The 17,391-nt window shown below is 35.9% G+C and overlaps 1 protein-coding gene across 1 annotated transcript in view; it reads left to right on the top strand.

Moving 5' to 3' along the window:
* The window catches only part of NBAS (neuroblastoma amplified sequence), a 367,205-nt gene that overhangs the window by 189,947 nt on the left and 159,867 nt on the right, over positions 1 to 17,391 (top strand). Inside the window, 5 exon segments of the mRNA XM_023511811.1 lie at positions 3,991 to 4,103; positions 6,829 to 6,942; positions 8,122 to 8,235; positions 10,392 to 10,549; positions 11,299 to 11,388. Of these exon segments, the coding sequence (XP_023367579.1) occupies positions 3,991 to 4,103; positions 6,829 to 6,942; positions 8,122 to 8,235; positions 10,392 to 10,549; positions 11,299 to 11,388 (589 nt within the window).

Below are 17,391 nucleotides of genomic sequence, written 5' to 3'. Positions count from 1 at the left end.
ACTGAAGTAAGCTGGGGACCTTTTTGTTGTCTATTGCAAATTACTTAGATTTTGTGTATTCTTACTGCATCTCATTTTCCGACACTATGTATCCTAATTTTATTCTGTCTTGTCAGATTTTCTGATTAACAATTTATAAGAGATTCTACATTTTTTGATAGTGAATTATCCATTATTTATTTAATGAGATTTTTGAACCTAATAATTCCAACTCTCTTTTGCATATATGTATTTTACAAAAATGAGATATACTGTACATTTCTTTTTATTATATACTTTTATCAGTTTATTATGCAAATATTTATAGATCTGCAACATTTCCATATGTTTTACAGCATCTTAGCAGATTGGTCTAACCCTTTTTTGACTGCATTTAATTGGTTTCAAGTTTCCCTGTTTTCATCCTCTGAGAAACAGCTGAGTATAAAGATAAGATCATAGTTTCTAGAGCTAGATGCCTGTGTGCAAAGCCAATCTTGACCAGCTACCAGCTATGACCATGGGTCAGGCATTAGGGCCCCATCTTCTTCACCTGTAAAATGAGGACAATAGAATTACATTATAGGACTATTATAATATTAACTGAGTATGTAAAGTAGTTATAACTTTGCCTGTTGTATAAATAATGTAGAGTGGAATTGCTGAATCAAGGAGGAAACACACACAATTTTGATATATGCTGTCAAATGGTACTGGTGTATTCTCTGTTAGTAGGGCACTGAAGGTGTGCTCCTTCTCTAAACTGTCAGTCTTTCTGATTTTTGCATATTTACCACCTGCATTTGTAATTTTTCTTTTGAAACCTGTTTCTATCCTTCACTTATTTTCCTTTCAGGATGTTCATCATTTTACTGTTGGTTCTTAGAAGTTTTCTTTTGGGCATAAGGGACTTTTGCCCTTTGCCCATCTCTAATATTTTAACTATGTTGCCCAGTTTTTATTATGTATGATTTATCTTTCTAATGATTAAACAGAATTTTTGTAAAATGTGGTTGTTTTTTTCTGTGTCATCCTTTGAAAATCTTAATTTCCAAGGCCATTAAAATATTTCTCGTAATTTTTTAGTACCTCAGTGGGTTTTTTTTTAACATTTAAATTTTAAATTCACTGGAAAGTTATTTTAATATATCATTTGGTAGCAATTTTAGTGTCATTTCTCCCTTCAAATGACTAAGTAGTGGTTTTAACCTCAGTAAAGCTTAAAAGTAACCTCTCCAGCCCTTCATAAGAAGTCAGGTTTTCTCAAACCAGGTTATTGAACTTGACAAAGTTGTTTAGTTAGAAAATCTTTTTCTCTTCTACCAAGTGATTCTATTTTTACTTTAAATGAAGAAAACACCAAATAGAATAACCATGGTAACTGGAAATTGTGTTTGACTAAATCTTTTTGACAGGTATTTCTCAGAGATCATTTAAAAAACTGTCCTACGAGTATTTTCCTCTTCTTTACATTCCTTTCTTGGCCACAGGAACACACCTTAATTTTAAATACATGCCCTACGTGTTCAGTGTAGCACTGAATTGATTGTGATCTGTTACCCTGGGTGTATTTCAGTATTTACAGTTATATTGAATATAGAAAATAGGTCAGACCTTCCTAGTGATTAAAGTATTATTTATTAACTAGATTTTTTTGAGAAAGCAATAAACAGATAATACAAAAGGGTATGTATTGATAATAAATCTTTCTCCTCACTCTAGTCCCCCAAACTTTATCCCTCAGCTATTAATTTTAAAATCAGTTTCTTGTATATCCTTCCAAAGCATTTTATTAAATGTTGCCCTCTTCTTTCTTAAATCACAACTAGGTTGTTAACTATTTATACATGCATTACTTTGCTTTTTTTACGTGCATTCTATATAAGGATTTGTCCATATGCATATATGTAGGTCTATTTTATTCCTTTTTGATGGGTGATAAAATATTACATTATTTTACTTTTATAGAATTTATTTAATTAGTTTCTGATTCAGTTTACTTTCTTTAATTTCAAAACCAACCCAGTTGTGCACATCCATATAATTGTATGTTCTTGAGCATATGTGACCCTGTCTATAGTGTTAATTTTTAGAACTAGAATTCCTGGGTTCAGAAGTAAGTGTATTTAAGATTTTGAAAGAAGGTACAAAATATTTATAGTCTTTTTACAATTGGATTAAAAGAACATGTGAGTGTTGAACTGATGTAAATCCTTGAGTTTTGTAAGAACGAGCCAGTCCTGAGTCTGTCCTTCAGTCGCAAAGATGCTGTTCCGGGGCCTGAGTGTCTGTGTCTGGTAGTCTGTGATTCTAGCATTTATGAGTCCTTTGTGGCCTGATCACCGCCTGTCTTTCTAGTCTTGTGTCCCAATGTTCCTTTGTAAATACTTATCTGAAAATAAATTTATTCATTAAATAAAATAGTTATTAAATGTAGTTTCTCTAAATATTTTTAAATGTGCTTTAAAATATCCCATAGAAATACTACATTCTTAGATCAGCAAATCACCTTCTTCTATAGTGGGTCTCAGTATTGCATTATAAACTAATTCTCCCTTTTTAAACAGAAAAATGCCCTTTGGGCATTTTCTTAAGTCATTTCTTGTTTCTTTTGGGAACCAAATTGTTCCTGAATCAAGACATTTCTGTTTTCCCTAGAAGAAAACTGGAAATTATTTTAATTCCTAAAACAATCCTTTCTCATATCATTACTTTTAGGTTCAGTATTAGAAACAACACAGAAAATAGAATTATGATGCTTCATCCCACAATGCCTTTATATACTCAGTGTAACCCCTGGCAATTACTTTACTTTACCTCTCTGAGCTTCAATTTTTGCTTTTCAAAAAGGCAGATAGATGATGATCTTTGCCTATCTCACGAGCTTGCTGTAAGGATTAAGTAAGAAAATAGGAAGCATCTGGCAGAATGAATGCCTAGAATGCAGCACATTTTTGATAATTATGTGTTGGATCTCATGTTGTTGAATATAGAAAGACAACTTTGCTAATATGTGTTACTTTTAAAATTTTATTTAGTAATTCAAATTAATCAACAAAAATGAGCAAACAGTCCTACCTATCACTGGGCAAGAGACATGAACAGAACCTTTTCTAAAGAAGACAGGAGAATGGCCAACAAACATATGAAAAAATTCTCCTTGTCCCTAATCATCAGAGAAATGAAAATCAAAACCACCCTGAGATATCATCTATCTCCAATGAGAATAGCCCACATCACAAAATCTTAGAGCTGCAAATGTTGGCATGGATGTGGGGAGAAGGGAACACTTTTACACTGCTGGTGGGATTGCAAACTAATACAGCCTCTATGGAAAGAAGTATCAAGAATGCTCTAAGAGCTAAAGGTAGACATTCCATTTGATCCTGTAATTTCATTACTAAGAATCTTCCCAGAAGAAAATAAATCATTTTTCATAAGGACAGTTGCATTAGAATGTTTATTGCAACTCACTTCACAATTACCGAGACATGGAAGCAACCCAAGTGCCCATTACCCCATGAATGGATTAATAAACTGTGGTATGTATACACACACACACACACACACACCATGGAACACTGTTCACCTATAAAAAACGATAGTGATTTTACATCTTCTCTATTTACTTGGATGGAGTTGAAACACACTCATCTTAGTAAAGTATCACAAGAATGGAAATGCAAGTATCCAGTGTGCTCAGTACTAATATTAATCTAATAGAAAAACAAATACATGTCCATATGAGAGAATAATACAAATATATTCAAGTGGAGGGAGAGGGAGGAGAGAAAGGGGGAAGGACAGTAGGTAGGGGGTTGGGTAAGCTGTCAACTGATGGACACTGAGGGTGCACCCCCAGGGTGAAGGGCTCAACTGCCTCAACTACAATTTGAACTTTACTTTAGAAACACTAACAATGTAACCTAGTCATTTGTACCCTCACATTAATCTGATTTTTTAAAAATAAAATAAAAATCCAGAAAGAAACATTTATCTAATTTCTTTTAGGTGTTGCTTACAACTGATAACAGACAGACCCCCTGCCATTCAAGAGGAGCTAGATCTCATCCAAGCCCTTGGATGTCTTGAAGAGTTTGGAGTAAAGATCCTGCCTTTGCAAGGTGAGTTTTTTACTTATTGTTGCATTGTTATTAACTTATTTTGCCTTAATGTTCCTTTTTAGTTTTTAAAACTAGAGACTGACTTTGGTCATTTAATTCATTGGGAATGGACCATGCTCCCATCCCATTTTTTGATTGAAATCTTGGGTGAAAACACAAAAGATAAAATAAAGCCAGCTTTTTTTTCTTTAAGTTTATTCACATTTATAACATTCAAAAGAAATAACATTGGTAACAAAGCAGTGAGACTGTTGGATAAAAATAAAAATAGAAATTGGGGATTATGGAAGAGAGTTTCAGATATACATTTGTTTTAGTAAACAATTTCTGTATTTTGTTTGAATTGCATAGTCTTATAACTAGCTAAAAATAGTAATAGTTTAATTTCTTTTTATCTTTGACTCAGCTATTCTTTAATTCATTCTATTTTTGTTTAAAGAGAGAATGATAGAGAATTTTTCTATAAGAGTTTAATTACTGGGGCTGCGTCTGTGGCTCAGTGGGTAGGGCGCAAGCCCCGTATACCGAGGGTGGTGGGTTCAAACCTGGCCCCGGCCAGTCTGCAACAAAAAAAATAGCTGGGCATTGTGGCAGGTGCCTGTAGTCTCAGCTACTAGGGAGGCTGAGGCAAGAGAATCGCCTAAGCCCTGGAGTTGGAGGTTGCTGTGAGCTGTGTGACGCCATGGCACACTGAGGGTGATAAAGTGAGACTTTGTCTCTACAAAAAAAAAAAAAAAAAGAGTTTAATTACTAATGATATATTAACGTTCTTGTTTTTTTTTTTTTTGTAAATGTGAAAGTCATAAAGATACTGTCCAAAGCAAGCAACCTGTTACATAGTCACTGATCCCCTCGACCTGATGCTGTGATGACAGCGTGCCTCGCACAGTGCCCTGGACCTCACCTGACCTTATTCAATGAGCGGGAGATAGATTTTCTGTTGTATCAAATCCTGGACTTCAGTGTCCTTCAGTGAATAGGGTTACTTGGCCGGCTTCCCTGTACTCTTGTTATTTCTATTTTTAACTCTGGAAATGTTTGGGAGCAGGGGTTGGGGAGTCTAGCTGAATTTCTTCCATCTCTGTTGTTTGGTAAGTTCTCACCATAATGGTCTCTCCTCTTTTTTTTTTTTCTTTTTCTTTTTTAACCTCTTAATACCTTCAGATAATGATGGCCTGTTACAAGTTCCTTGGTGTCTTTATCCTCTGTAGTGTCCAGAGTTGGCTGGATTTTAGGGGATACAAGCCAGTCCAGACAGTCTTATTTTCATATGGGTCTCCATATTGCTTATACTAAAAGTTAAAGTTCGGCTTCAGACAAACTTATTAGATTTGAAAGAAGTATTATTTTTACTTCAGGCACCATTGTTTGCATAATTATTGTATGCATCTTAACCTAATATGTATGTAAAGTGATTGCTAAATCATTAGAAAATTCTGTTCAGTTGTTCTATTATTGTAATTTTTGAGCTCAAAGCTTCTTAAAATTGTGACTGTTAACCAGGCTTACTACAAAGCATTTTCAATTTATTCTAACATGTCTTAAATCATTAACTACCTCCCCTCAAACATTTGTTTTAATTGCAATTTTTAGTTAGGGAAGAATCCAGAGTATAATGAATGTTTTGCTCTGTTTGTATCTCCTGTTAGGCTACATTATGATAGATTTGACTCCGTGAATGTGTGGGTGTGTTTCACCTACCTATTTAATTCAAACAGATTCATAGAATACAAAAATTAGTTTCTTGAAGTCCCCCAAATGCTATCAAATTTCGAAATAATTAAATTGCGTCCTGATTTCTGTGATAATCAGTTAGCAATATGGCTGCAGGTAATATTTGTGTATCAGAGGCTGGGTTGAGTCTCTGCAGCCAAAACTGCTGCTCTGCTGTAGCTTCTGAGAATTTCCTGACTGAGGAGTATTTTAAGAAAGACATTTGCTTTCATATCTTGACAGTTTTCCAACTTGACATATTGATTTGGAGTTTCCAGTTAGAATGACTGCCAGAAAATCTTCTGGACGTGGAGATGGAATATCGCCTTTGTGTTCTTTTTGTCATGTTCATCCCACAGATTCAATTTAGGTTTTGGGTTTTTGTATTTATCAGTAATACTGGACAAACAAAGCAACTTGATATTTAGAAATTTATGGTCCAGGTATTTTCATTGTCGTTGCTGTACATAGTTCATTTTTTCACTTTGCTTTGTTTCAGAGCTCTGTGCCTGTACTCCAGGACTTGCTGTTTGTCGTTAGGTGAAAGCTGATATAAGAAAATTTTAAAAAACTTAACTAATGAATTAATAGAAAACAGGCACCCTCCCAACTTGGGTGATGGAGCAGAGATAGCAAGTGGGTATGGGGAACATGGAACAGGTTTTGGAGGATCAGGTGGTGGGTGGCTGGTATAATAAGAATTATATGAAGTTTGAAAAGACGAGTTCTACCTTGTTCAAAATTTCCCTTAAGTCCTGAGCTGGTAGTTAAAAAGGTGACACATTTTTTCTTCAGATTGACAGTTTATGTACTAAGATCTGTGTTATACATTATTTACTCATAAGCGATAATAATTTTGGTGTTTGTTAAGTGTGCTTTTTACTATTATTAATTCACATTAGTCTGGAGAATAACACAGTTTTCGTTTTGTTTGGTTGCCTTAGATTTGGAAGATCATGACACCCTTTTGTGACGTCTCTGGTGCAAGTCTTACTGTGTTTTTCTTTTGTAGTGCGATTGTGCTCTGATAGGATCAGCCTCATCAAGGAGTGCATCTCCCAGTCTCCCACATGCTACAAACAATCCGCCAAGCTTCTGGGCCTTGCTGAGCTGCTGAGGGTTGCAGGTAAATCTTGGAAATATGAAACCACGGAATAAGTTTTCTGTATTATTCTTGACATTATCCCAAGTGAATAGAGGATTGTATGCTTACAGGTATCAGAAGAGCATCTTTAGGGCAAGGATTAGTCTTGTCTAGAAAGACTAGCATATCCTAAAAATGCATGTCTATACTGAGCTGCTGGGACCATCTGTCCTTTAAAATGAAGACAGGCTTATTCAGGTTGTTGCAAAATGATTGTGAGATTAGGAGCAGAAGTTAGCATTGCCATTTGTAACCAGAAAGCTTAACTGTTGAACAAGCCAGCCTTACAAGATGACTGGACCTCCAGTCTCCAAATTTAGTTTTGTTTTTTTTTAGATCTGAGCAATTTGTTTCCATTGAGTTGGGTTTCAGTTTGCTTGTATAGGAACCCAGTGGGCAGGATGGAAAATTACTAAAAAAAATCATTAAGGTTAAGGAAACATTCTAACTAAACAACCTAACAGAATACAGCCTTTTTGGAGGCAGACCAGAGCCCCTGGGGGATAGGGATAATGAGAGGTTTAGTCAGATACCAATGGTGATCAGATATTTGGGATGAGGGATTCTGGCTAAACTGAGGATGTGCTCAAGGACCCAGTATAGTAGGTCTATTCAGGTTCAAAGGGTCCCGTCTAGAATTTGTTCCAGAAGACAGTCTTTTTCAGTGCTCTGGACAGCACTTATGTTCTAGTTTCTAAATACTAGTTGAATTTTTAAGAGAAAAAATATTACTGCTTCATTATTGTCACCCACTCAATGGGGTGATCATTATTTCTTAAGCCTTTTCATAACCTGCTTTCCTTTTGCAGCATAGATTTTTTTTTCCTTCCTTTTTCCCTTACCACAGTATGACAGGCTTTTCTACAGAGCTGTAAACTACTCTCATTTTGGACTTTCTGATTTGGGTATTTTAGTTAGGAACTGATTTTATCATTGATCTCTCAGGAGACTGAGGTCTAATTTCATACTTAATAAGTAGATTGATTAGAAGATATGGGGATTTAAAAAAATTAGTTGTTGTGAACCTTTGTCCTCTGATCATTTAGAACCAGCCTAATCTCTGTGTTTTATTTTTGAATTAATTTGAAAAGCAGTGTTAACGAGTCTTTCTTAATCAGTGGATACTGCTGTAATCCTGTAGTCTTGCTCATGTACTTACAGGTGAAGACCCAGAGGAAAGGCGTGGGCAAGTTCTCATCCTTCTGGTTGAGCAAGCACTTCGTTTCCATGACTACAAAGCAGCCAATATGCATTGTCAGGAGCTGATGGCCACTGGTGAGGAGACGACTTGTTTTTTTATTTTTTGCAGTTTTTGGCCAGGCCGGGTTAGCACTTTGGACACAGCCTCTTTACGTGATAAGTAAGGGAAAAGTTCTGTTTGAAATCAGTTGACCTGATTGGTAAGCCAGCCACATTTAGGCTTGAGATAAATAAATATATGGTGTATATATATGTGTGTATATATATATATATATATTTTTAATTTTTTTACAGACTACATCTCTTTCTGAAATGTAGTGGCACCATCATAGCCCACTGCAGCCTTGAGCTCCTGGGCTCAAGTTACTCTTTTGCCTCAGTATCTTGAATAGCTGGGACTATAGGTTCATGCCACTGTGCCCCCCTAATTTTTCTTATGTTTTTAGAGATAGAGGTCTTCCTTTGTTACCCAGGCTGGTATCAAACTTCTGTTCTCAATCAATTCTCCCACCACAGCCTCCTGAGTGACTGGGATTACGGGTGTGAGCTACCATGGCTGGTCTTGCTTATATGGAGTATATTAATATAAATATTTTAATGTGTTTAGACATTATATTTTATTTCATGTATACTTCTATTCTCTATTTTATAACTGTATAGTATCTCTATTTTTTTTTTATTAAGATAACATAGTGCCTTTCAAAGTAATTTTGAGAAATTGGGAAGTAGAATTCTAAAATCTTCCATATGGAAATTCAAATTCAAGTCTTTGTTCTTAGACTTAAAAAAGAAATAATTCAAAGAAATGTTTAAGAAATAATTTAAAGAACATAAAGAACATGGCATGTGCCTGTGTTATCAGATACTTGAGAAGTTGAGGCAGGAGGATTCCTTATGTAGGAACCCAATGGGGAGGAATAGAAAATTACTAAATGAGCTCAGGGGTTCAAGTCTAGCCTGGGCAGCAAATTGTTCCCTGTCTCTTGAACAAAAAACAAAGAACATATTTTCTAGTGGAATAGGAAGTGATGCTATCTTATCATGGGTTCTGTACTAAATGGTCTGCTTTTTATGGCAGTGCCTGAATATATTATGAAATATGAAATGCAATTTTATGAAATTTGAAATATTTAATGATATATGAAAGCCCAAACACAATTTTTTTACCCACTATTGGAACATTAATAGTGTATGGTTAAAACAGTGCTTTTTGTCTGTATACTGTTAGAGAAAGAATTATTCTGACACTTGCTAATAATGGTAAGGAAGACTTTATTCAGGACTGTTGTGATAGGTGTTACAACTATTGTAACAAAGGAGAGAGATTGGGCTCAACTCTGAATACAGGGACGGGTGGCCATTCATAGCCTCTGAGTAGACCAAGGGAGTTGGTGGTTAGAAAATTATTAAGAAAGGATATCAAGAATCCTTGCTGAAAGCAGGCCAGCATGATTGGGTATTAAGGGTACCGGAGGAGGAGAAGTCAGACCAGATATTGAGGGTGATCAGATAATGAGGTCATGGAGATTCTGGGTAACCTGGCTCAGCTATATTCTTGCTAAAACTGGAGTATGGAAGTCAAACAAGGCTGGGACAAAGCTTTAGGACTAGTTGAAAGAGGCTCAGAATAGCCTGACTGAAGTTTGGTGAAGGAGAGAATATTCAGCCAATACATCTATGAAAAGATTTTAAACTCTGGGAAAATATTCAGTACTTTATAACCTCAGCATTAGAGAATTGGTTTCTATGTTATTATCAGATCAGCTATGTTATCTGATATTAACCAGGAGATTTTGCAACATTAAGTTTAGAACAGTTATGGTCTTCTATAAAAACACTGTTGTATTAATCTAAAACTATTTATTTAGAGAGCTTTGCTATAATTTTGTTCCTTGTTAAGGTAGTACCTGTATTATTTTTTACTTTACATATTTAGAAAAATTATTCTGACCTGAAGCCTTTATAGTTAGGAAAAACCTGCTTTCAAGCTAGAAGTCCTTCAAATAAGAGTCAAAGTATATTATAGTCAGAATTCAGAATATAATGTTGTACAGGAAAAGATGATTATTGGATATTGAGGGCTGGTTCTGTTTTGCCACTACAAAGTGAATGATTCTGTGCAGGTCTCTATCACAATGTCTCTGAACAGAAAATCATTATATTTCTCATCTTAGATTGGATGTTTTTCTTCTTCTGGGAATCATTTCTTTTTCTTCTTGCACATTGTGCAGGTTATCCCAAAAGTTGGGGTGTTTGCAGCCAGTTAGGACAATCAGAAGGTTACCAGGACTTGGCCACTCGTCAGGAGCTCATGGCTTTCGCTTTGACACATTGCCCTCCTGGCAGCATTGAACTTCTTTTGGCAGCCAGCAGCTCTCTGCAGGCAGAAGTAAGTGCTCCCAGTAAAAGCAATCCTGCCCTGTATGAAGTGCATTTTGGGGGATGTGTGGGTCTAAGGTATGTGTTAAAAGTATGAGAATTTTAATTTATGGAAGAAAAATAGGTATTATTTATGTGAAAAAAGGCTTTGAAAATGTTAGCATATAAAATAGTGTTTCTGGCTTTGATACAGTAAGGAAAAAAGGGATACAAGGGAGGCTTGAGAAAAACAGAAGGTAACATTAGGTAGTAAATTATTGAGGGTAATGGGGAAAGTTTGTGTCGTCAAGAATAAAACACGAGAAAATGTTACGTAAAATATATCTGAAATCATATGAATTAAAGCCAGTGGAGGCACCATTGCCTTAGGAGAAAGTCCTGTGGAAATTAGGTGTAGAGCTGGGCATTTGGTTACAGATACACTGAATTTCCTAAAATTCACAGGATAGATCTGCATAGGAGGGGGCAGAGACCTTGTTGAGAAACACTATTAAATATTGAGGAGATTGTGGAATTCGCATTTTCATCTCACAGTCATTCATTACATTGTTTATCAGGTTTTTCACACTTGATTCCCACTTTGAAACTGTTGTATCTTTGTGAAGCTGTTTATGAAGTTCTAAAATAAGCTTCTTACCAAAACCTGTTCATTATGAAATAGCATTTTTTTCCTCAAAAGAATTTATTTCAAGCCTGCCTTATGAAAGTGGCAAATTTAAAGACAGAACTCCTTTATAATATAGCCTGTTCTTCTTTCAGATTCTTTATCAAAGAGTGAATTTCCAGATCCACCCTGAAGGAGGGGAAAATATCAGTGTTTCACCACTAGTGAGTAAAAGCGTGCAAGAGGTAAGTGAGAGTGGGGGACAGTTTGAAAAGTGGTTGACAGTTGAATGAAACGAGGTCAAGTGACCTGACCTGAGGGATTTTGTGTACGTGTACGTGTAGGGACTGCTTTTCTCGTCAGTTTGCATATGTGTCTTTGAAATATAACATTTATATAGAAAAGTATAGAAAACAGAAATTTTTAGGTAAATAAATTATCATAAAGAAATACCCACGAAACCAGCAGACAGGTAAAGCAGCAATATCTCTTCAGCCTTCAAAGTGCCCCAGACACTGTTCCACGTTAATTTCTACTTCTTCTCTCTCCTTCTCCTGGTGATCACTGTCTGACTGATCCTGATAACCAGAGCCTTGGGATTGTTGTTCTTGTGTTAGGTAATTGTAACATCTACGGTACACACACACACCCTAATATGTTAGCTTAATTTTACTTTACTCTTTTTGGTACTTTATAGAATTAGTTACACTTTATATTGTTTGTAAGATTTATCTATGCTATTACATGTAGCTGTAGTTTATTCATGTTTATTGCTATGTAGAAATTAATTGCTATATTCATATGTATGTATTATAGTTTATCCATTCTAACATTGACATTGGTTTGTTTCCAATTTCGGCTACTAACAATAATGCTGCTATCATTGTTTATATATGTCTCAAGTGCCCGTGGGCAGACATAATTTCTCAGACGTATACCTGGTACTGGGAGTGTCTGTTTCCAGATATATTTGATCTAAATAGATAATGCCAAGTGATTTTCCAAAGTGATTTTACTACTTACGCTTTGGAGCAGCAGCATTTGGGATTGGCAGTGTCTCTAATCCAGTCCTTGGTCTTGTTTGTTGTCTGGTTTACTGTCCTCCTGACTGTTTAGTGTCATCCAATTAGGATTGGGATTGACATTTTTCTGATTGTTAATGAAATGGAATTAACTCAGGAGAGATCCTCTTTTGTGAGGTACCTGTTAAACTCTTTCGCTCACTTTCTGTTGGGTTTTTGTTCTTTTCCTTTTCTTCACTGAGATTTTTATGAATAAATGTCCTCTAAGCCAATTAAGTATGGATGTCTCAGGATGTCCATCCTGGGACGGAGGAGAAGGCGTGTGCCTGCGGCCACCGGTCTCCATAGTCAGTGTTTGCTTTCTGGGATTTGCTCCGCCATGACTGTTGCTCACAACAGAGAATTGGTATTTTTTAGATGAAAGACAATAACACAGTAGCCTAGTTTCTGACATGCTTACATTATAGCTGTATAAATTTAGAAGTGACGATTCTCTTCATAGATTGGCTATCCATAGGATTCTGTCAAATGGTAAGCTTTGCCTAATGGGGTAAAGTGTGATTTATTTTTCATATAACTATTTTGGGAGACACCTAGGATGACAAGTGAGCTGCACTAACCTTTCTTTATTGTTTTAAATTGGTTGTGGCCGTCTTGACAAACTCATTAGTATTTATGAATTACATAGTTACTTTCAGAACTCTGGTACAAAGCTTCTGCTGTGGAATCTGTACATGGAGTTAGGGCATAAGCTTTTGCTTTCACTATAACTTTTTCTACAACTCTTCCTTTGATAATAAAATTCAGTTTGGCAAACATATCAAATATACATGTGTATCCCTAGGTTAGTGCTAAGGGATTGGATAATGTCAAAGATATTTGTAATGACTTTTTGCCCTAACGGAGTTTCTGCCTATTCCTCCTGCAGTGGTGATTCTAGGACAGCACTGACCAATAGCACTTTCTTGAGGAAGGAAAATGTTCCATACCTGCAGTATTGTGCAGTATTATAGTCACTTGTCGTATACAGCTATTAGTCACTTGAAATATCCCTTTATAGCTGGAACTTCAGGTACAAACCATAAAAGCACCTGGCTAGTTTTTGTATTTTTTTTTTTGTAGAGACAGGGTCTTGCTCTTGTTCAGGCTGGCCTCAGATTCCTCCAGCCTCAGTCTCTCAGAGTGCTAAGATTACAGCCATGTGCCACTATGCCCAGCCTTCACATTTTTAATTTTGTTCAATTTTAATTAATTTAAACTTAAATAGTCACATGAGGCTACTGGCTACCAGATTGCATTCCATAACTCTAGAAGATCCAACATTGAGTGGAGAACTGTGTTTGGCCACCAGCCCTGCAAAGAGCACATCTGTTTTCATTGCAGCCCTTTCAGATGGAAGCTGTAGTGTCTTTGGGGGGCCTAGAATGGTGTGGATGAGCTTTGTCCTGTGGCATGTTTTAACCTGTTGTAGTTGTATTGATTAGTAATTATTTTGTTTTCTCTCATTGAATGTGAAAACTTACTAAATTCTATCATGTTTTCTCCATGGGATTCAGAGAAGTTCTTATTTAGCCCAGTCATCATGAAATGTGTACTAGGAAAAGTTGTCTTTCAAGGTCCAGTTGAAGACCTACTTTTCATGAGATATTTACCCCACGTTTTGTACCTTTTGAACCTCTAATCCCTATCCACTTGATCAGTCCACTTCTCCTGCTCTGCCTGTCTCCAGCAGCATCCCTTATGGGCTATGTCCAGTAGTGGAGAACTCATCACCATTCTCCAGTTAGGCGCTTTCACACCCTCTTGCTGTTAGGTTGGAGTTCTTTCGGCTTGTATTATGCCTCTTCTGTTGGGGGCTGACCACCTTTCTTACCATTCCTGGTATTTTCTCTGTGAAGCTTTCCTGGAGTCCTTTAATTGCTACCTCTTTTATATTCCCTAAGCATTCTTACATCATTCTGTCCCAGCACTTTATGGTATGGCTCACTATTGTATGATAATGGAAATATGTCATTAACTTCGTGCCCTCTTCACAGAGTGCGTCTCATGTGGTGACTGCTTCCTTAATGCTTGATAAAGCTCAGTTGGAAACACCTCCTGCATAATGATTAATCACTGGTAAAAATAAATTGGGAAGTAGATTTTAGCCTAAAGAGATAAGGAATTTCTCATTTCATTCATGGATGTGCTGTAGTGGCTGTGGGGGTCCTATTACATTTTGGCCAGTGAAAGGGGGTGTCATTTCTCTGTTGAGTATAGAATTGCAGTGTTTCTGCTGAGCTTAGCTCCATGAGCTTATTCTGAATCTTCATCTGTCTTCATACAATTCATGAAAAGCCTTTTGTGACTTTGGGTTTTCTAGTTTTTTCTTCTGTAATGAATTAGAAAGTCAGCTTGCCCCCTTGGTGGCTTCTTTGGGGAGGGCCATGCCGTGTCACTGCAAGTGGCCCTTTATTGCCCTGTTAAAGTCTCTTCGGCAAATAAAGGAGACACAGCTGTCCTGTGTGTTCCACTTAGCAAGGAAGAGGAATTCTGGCAAAATGATTATCTTTTGCTGCCCCTTTTTTTTTGAAGCTCCTTAGAAGATTTTTTGTCTTCCTTTGTACCCCTTCAGCAAGTTGTAATAAATCTGGATCTCATGAAGAACAAATCCAAACTCTAAGTGAACACAAGGTGGCTTTGATTCATGAGGCACACTTCAGATGGTGGTAGCTACTGTTATTAATAGTGTTTAGCTGTAAGATGCCATGCATTAAACAGTAACATTAGATATAATCACCACATTAAATTATAGCTCATAAATGAGAAATGGCTTTATGTGTAATCTGCTTAATACTTAAGGCTTTCATTACTTCTGTTGTGAAAATGATGATTTTTATTTATATAGCCAAGCAAAATAAAGATATAATTGTTGTGTGGTTACATTTGCATTAGAAAAAGGGGTGGCTATGAGTTTGGAGATATTGCTGTTGTCCCTGTGAATAGGATGTTTGTTTATAAATAGAATAAGATGCAAAATTACAGAATTCCAATTTCTTAATAATGTTGGTTATTATGCTTTTTAGAAGGAACGGTATTCTAACACTTGGCATATATTAACATTTTGTTTAACTAGTATTAGTTATATCACTTAGCCAATGGTGTTTTCCCCAGATAAATTTAATTAGACTTAGAAATGGATTGTGTACAAGGTACCCATTAAAAAATCATTTTCACCATGGGAAAGCGTGTTATGACATCCTAAGTGGCTACAGATTTATACAACTGGACTAATCAATGTTTAGAATTTGACCATGGGCTAAGCATAAAGCTTATTAGCCTTTGTGTTATTTACATTATGGATATAAGTTCTTTATCAGATTTATGATTTGAAAGTATGTTTCTCTCAATGTGTGACTTGACTTTTTATTTTCTTAATGGTAGCTTTTGAGAGTAAAGGTTTTAATGTTGTCGAAGTGTTATTTGTTACTATTTTCTTTTATTGCTTAGCTTTTTGATGTTATATGTAAGAATCTTTGTCCAACCCAAGATTGTGAGGATTTACTCTGATGCTTTTTTCTGAGAGTTTTATAGTTTTGGTTTTTTTTGAGACAGAGTCTTACTAGGTTACCCTTGGTAGAGTGCTACCTTGGAGTTAGTTCACAGCAACCTCAAACTCTTGGGCTTAAGCAATTCTCTTGCCTCAGCCTCTCAAGTAGCTAGGACTACAGGCACTTGACAGAACGCCTTGCTATATTTTTGTTGCAGTTGTTTAGCTTGCCCAGGCCAGGTTTGAACCCGCCGCCCTCCCTGTATGGGCTCTGTAACCACTGTGTTACAGAAGCCAAGCCAGTTTTATAGTTATTAATTCTTACATTTACTAGTAAATAAGTAATTTAAAAAAACCATTTTTGTAAGTATAGGCTTAAGGGACAGTTACATGCAAAAAGATGAATTTAGAACTTTACCTGCATACACATACAAAAAAAATCATATTCATTCTGTCTTCTTTTGTGTCTCATGGTAGGTAGCCTTTTCTTTCTTAATAAATTTTAAATTACATATTTAGTATGTCCAAAGACATAAATTAATCATTTAGTGTTTTTAAATGAAATAATTTTATTTGGAGCAAATTTTTGCTTCAGTTATTACTTCATTTCCCTCCCCCCACATGGGTTTTAAAATTTTGGTTTGTAAGCTCATTTGGGTGGTGCAACATCATCCTGCCCCACTCGCCCATCTAAAGATTCTGCACTTTTGTGGTTCTCCTCTATCTGATCTCTCGGGGGACCTCAGTCCAGAACTACTCCCCCTGTAATGATGAGGATGTAAGAGTACAGACATGGAGCCAGTGAGAGATTTGCACAACTTGCCTTTGGCCCTGTTTTTGTCCTCTGCCTCCTCAGGCCCACAGCCTGTACAAATGCATGGCTCCAGGCAGTGAGTCTGGCTGAAGGGCTCCTTCTCACAGGGCCTACTTTGATTTGCAGACAGTCACTGTCTAAATGTAGAATATAAATGTCTTAACACAATAACTAAGAAAATGTCACGAAGGCTAGGTTAACCAGTTGGATGAAAGTATTTCAAACTGTATATAGAAACAATACACTGTACCCCATGATAGTATTAATGTACACAGCTATGATTTAATAATAAAAAAAAATCTGAATTCTGAGGTTCAAAATGTTGAGCTCTTGTGAATTTGGGTGTCTTTTGACCTTTCTATTCTCAGTACTTTGGAGCACAGGAATTTAATATTTTATCCTGACTGGAATTCATCATGTTTTCTTTAATTGTAAAAATAATATAAGATTTTAATAGTGCATTTATGGAGACAGGGGGATCTCAACATTATCTGGCATATTACATTTCTTAAAAGGAAAAAAAATTAGGTGTGAAGTGTCTATGATAATAATATTTGTTCACTTTTATTATTAGAGGTATATGTATATAGTGGTAATTTTTTATTTTCTGTCTTTTTAACATATAAAAATGATTGAACAAACCATATATTAATATATAAGTTACAGAAAAAATTCTCTCTTTTTTCCATCTGACCTTTCTGTTTACTTACCTCATGATTCCTACTGCTCAGAGAGATAAGTATTTCTTAATGTATATTCAGATTTTCATAGTTTCTTAAATAGGAATATCCCAGTTAAAGAAAATAAAGAAGTTTTAATAAAATTATAGTAAACCAAGTCCTGTAGTAAAAACCAGAAATATTTGAGACTTTTAAAGATAAAC

This window comes from Otolemur garnettii, unplaced genomic scaffold, assembly GCF_000181295.1.
Source record: "Otolemur garnettii isolate 467f Iridium unplaced genomic scaffold, OtoGar3 scaffold00022, whole genome shotgun sequence".
NCBI lineage: Eukaryota > Metazoa > Chordata > Mammalia > Primates > Galagidae > Otolemur > Otolemur garnettii.
The sequence above is the reverse complement of the archived record's forward strand: the minus strand, read 5'-3'. Positions and strand labels throughout refer to the sequence as shown.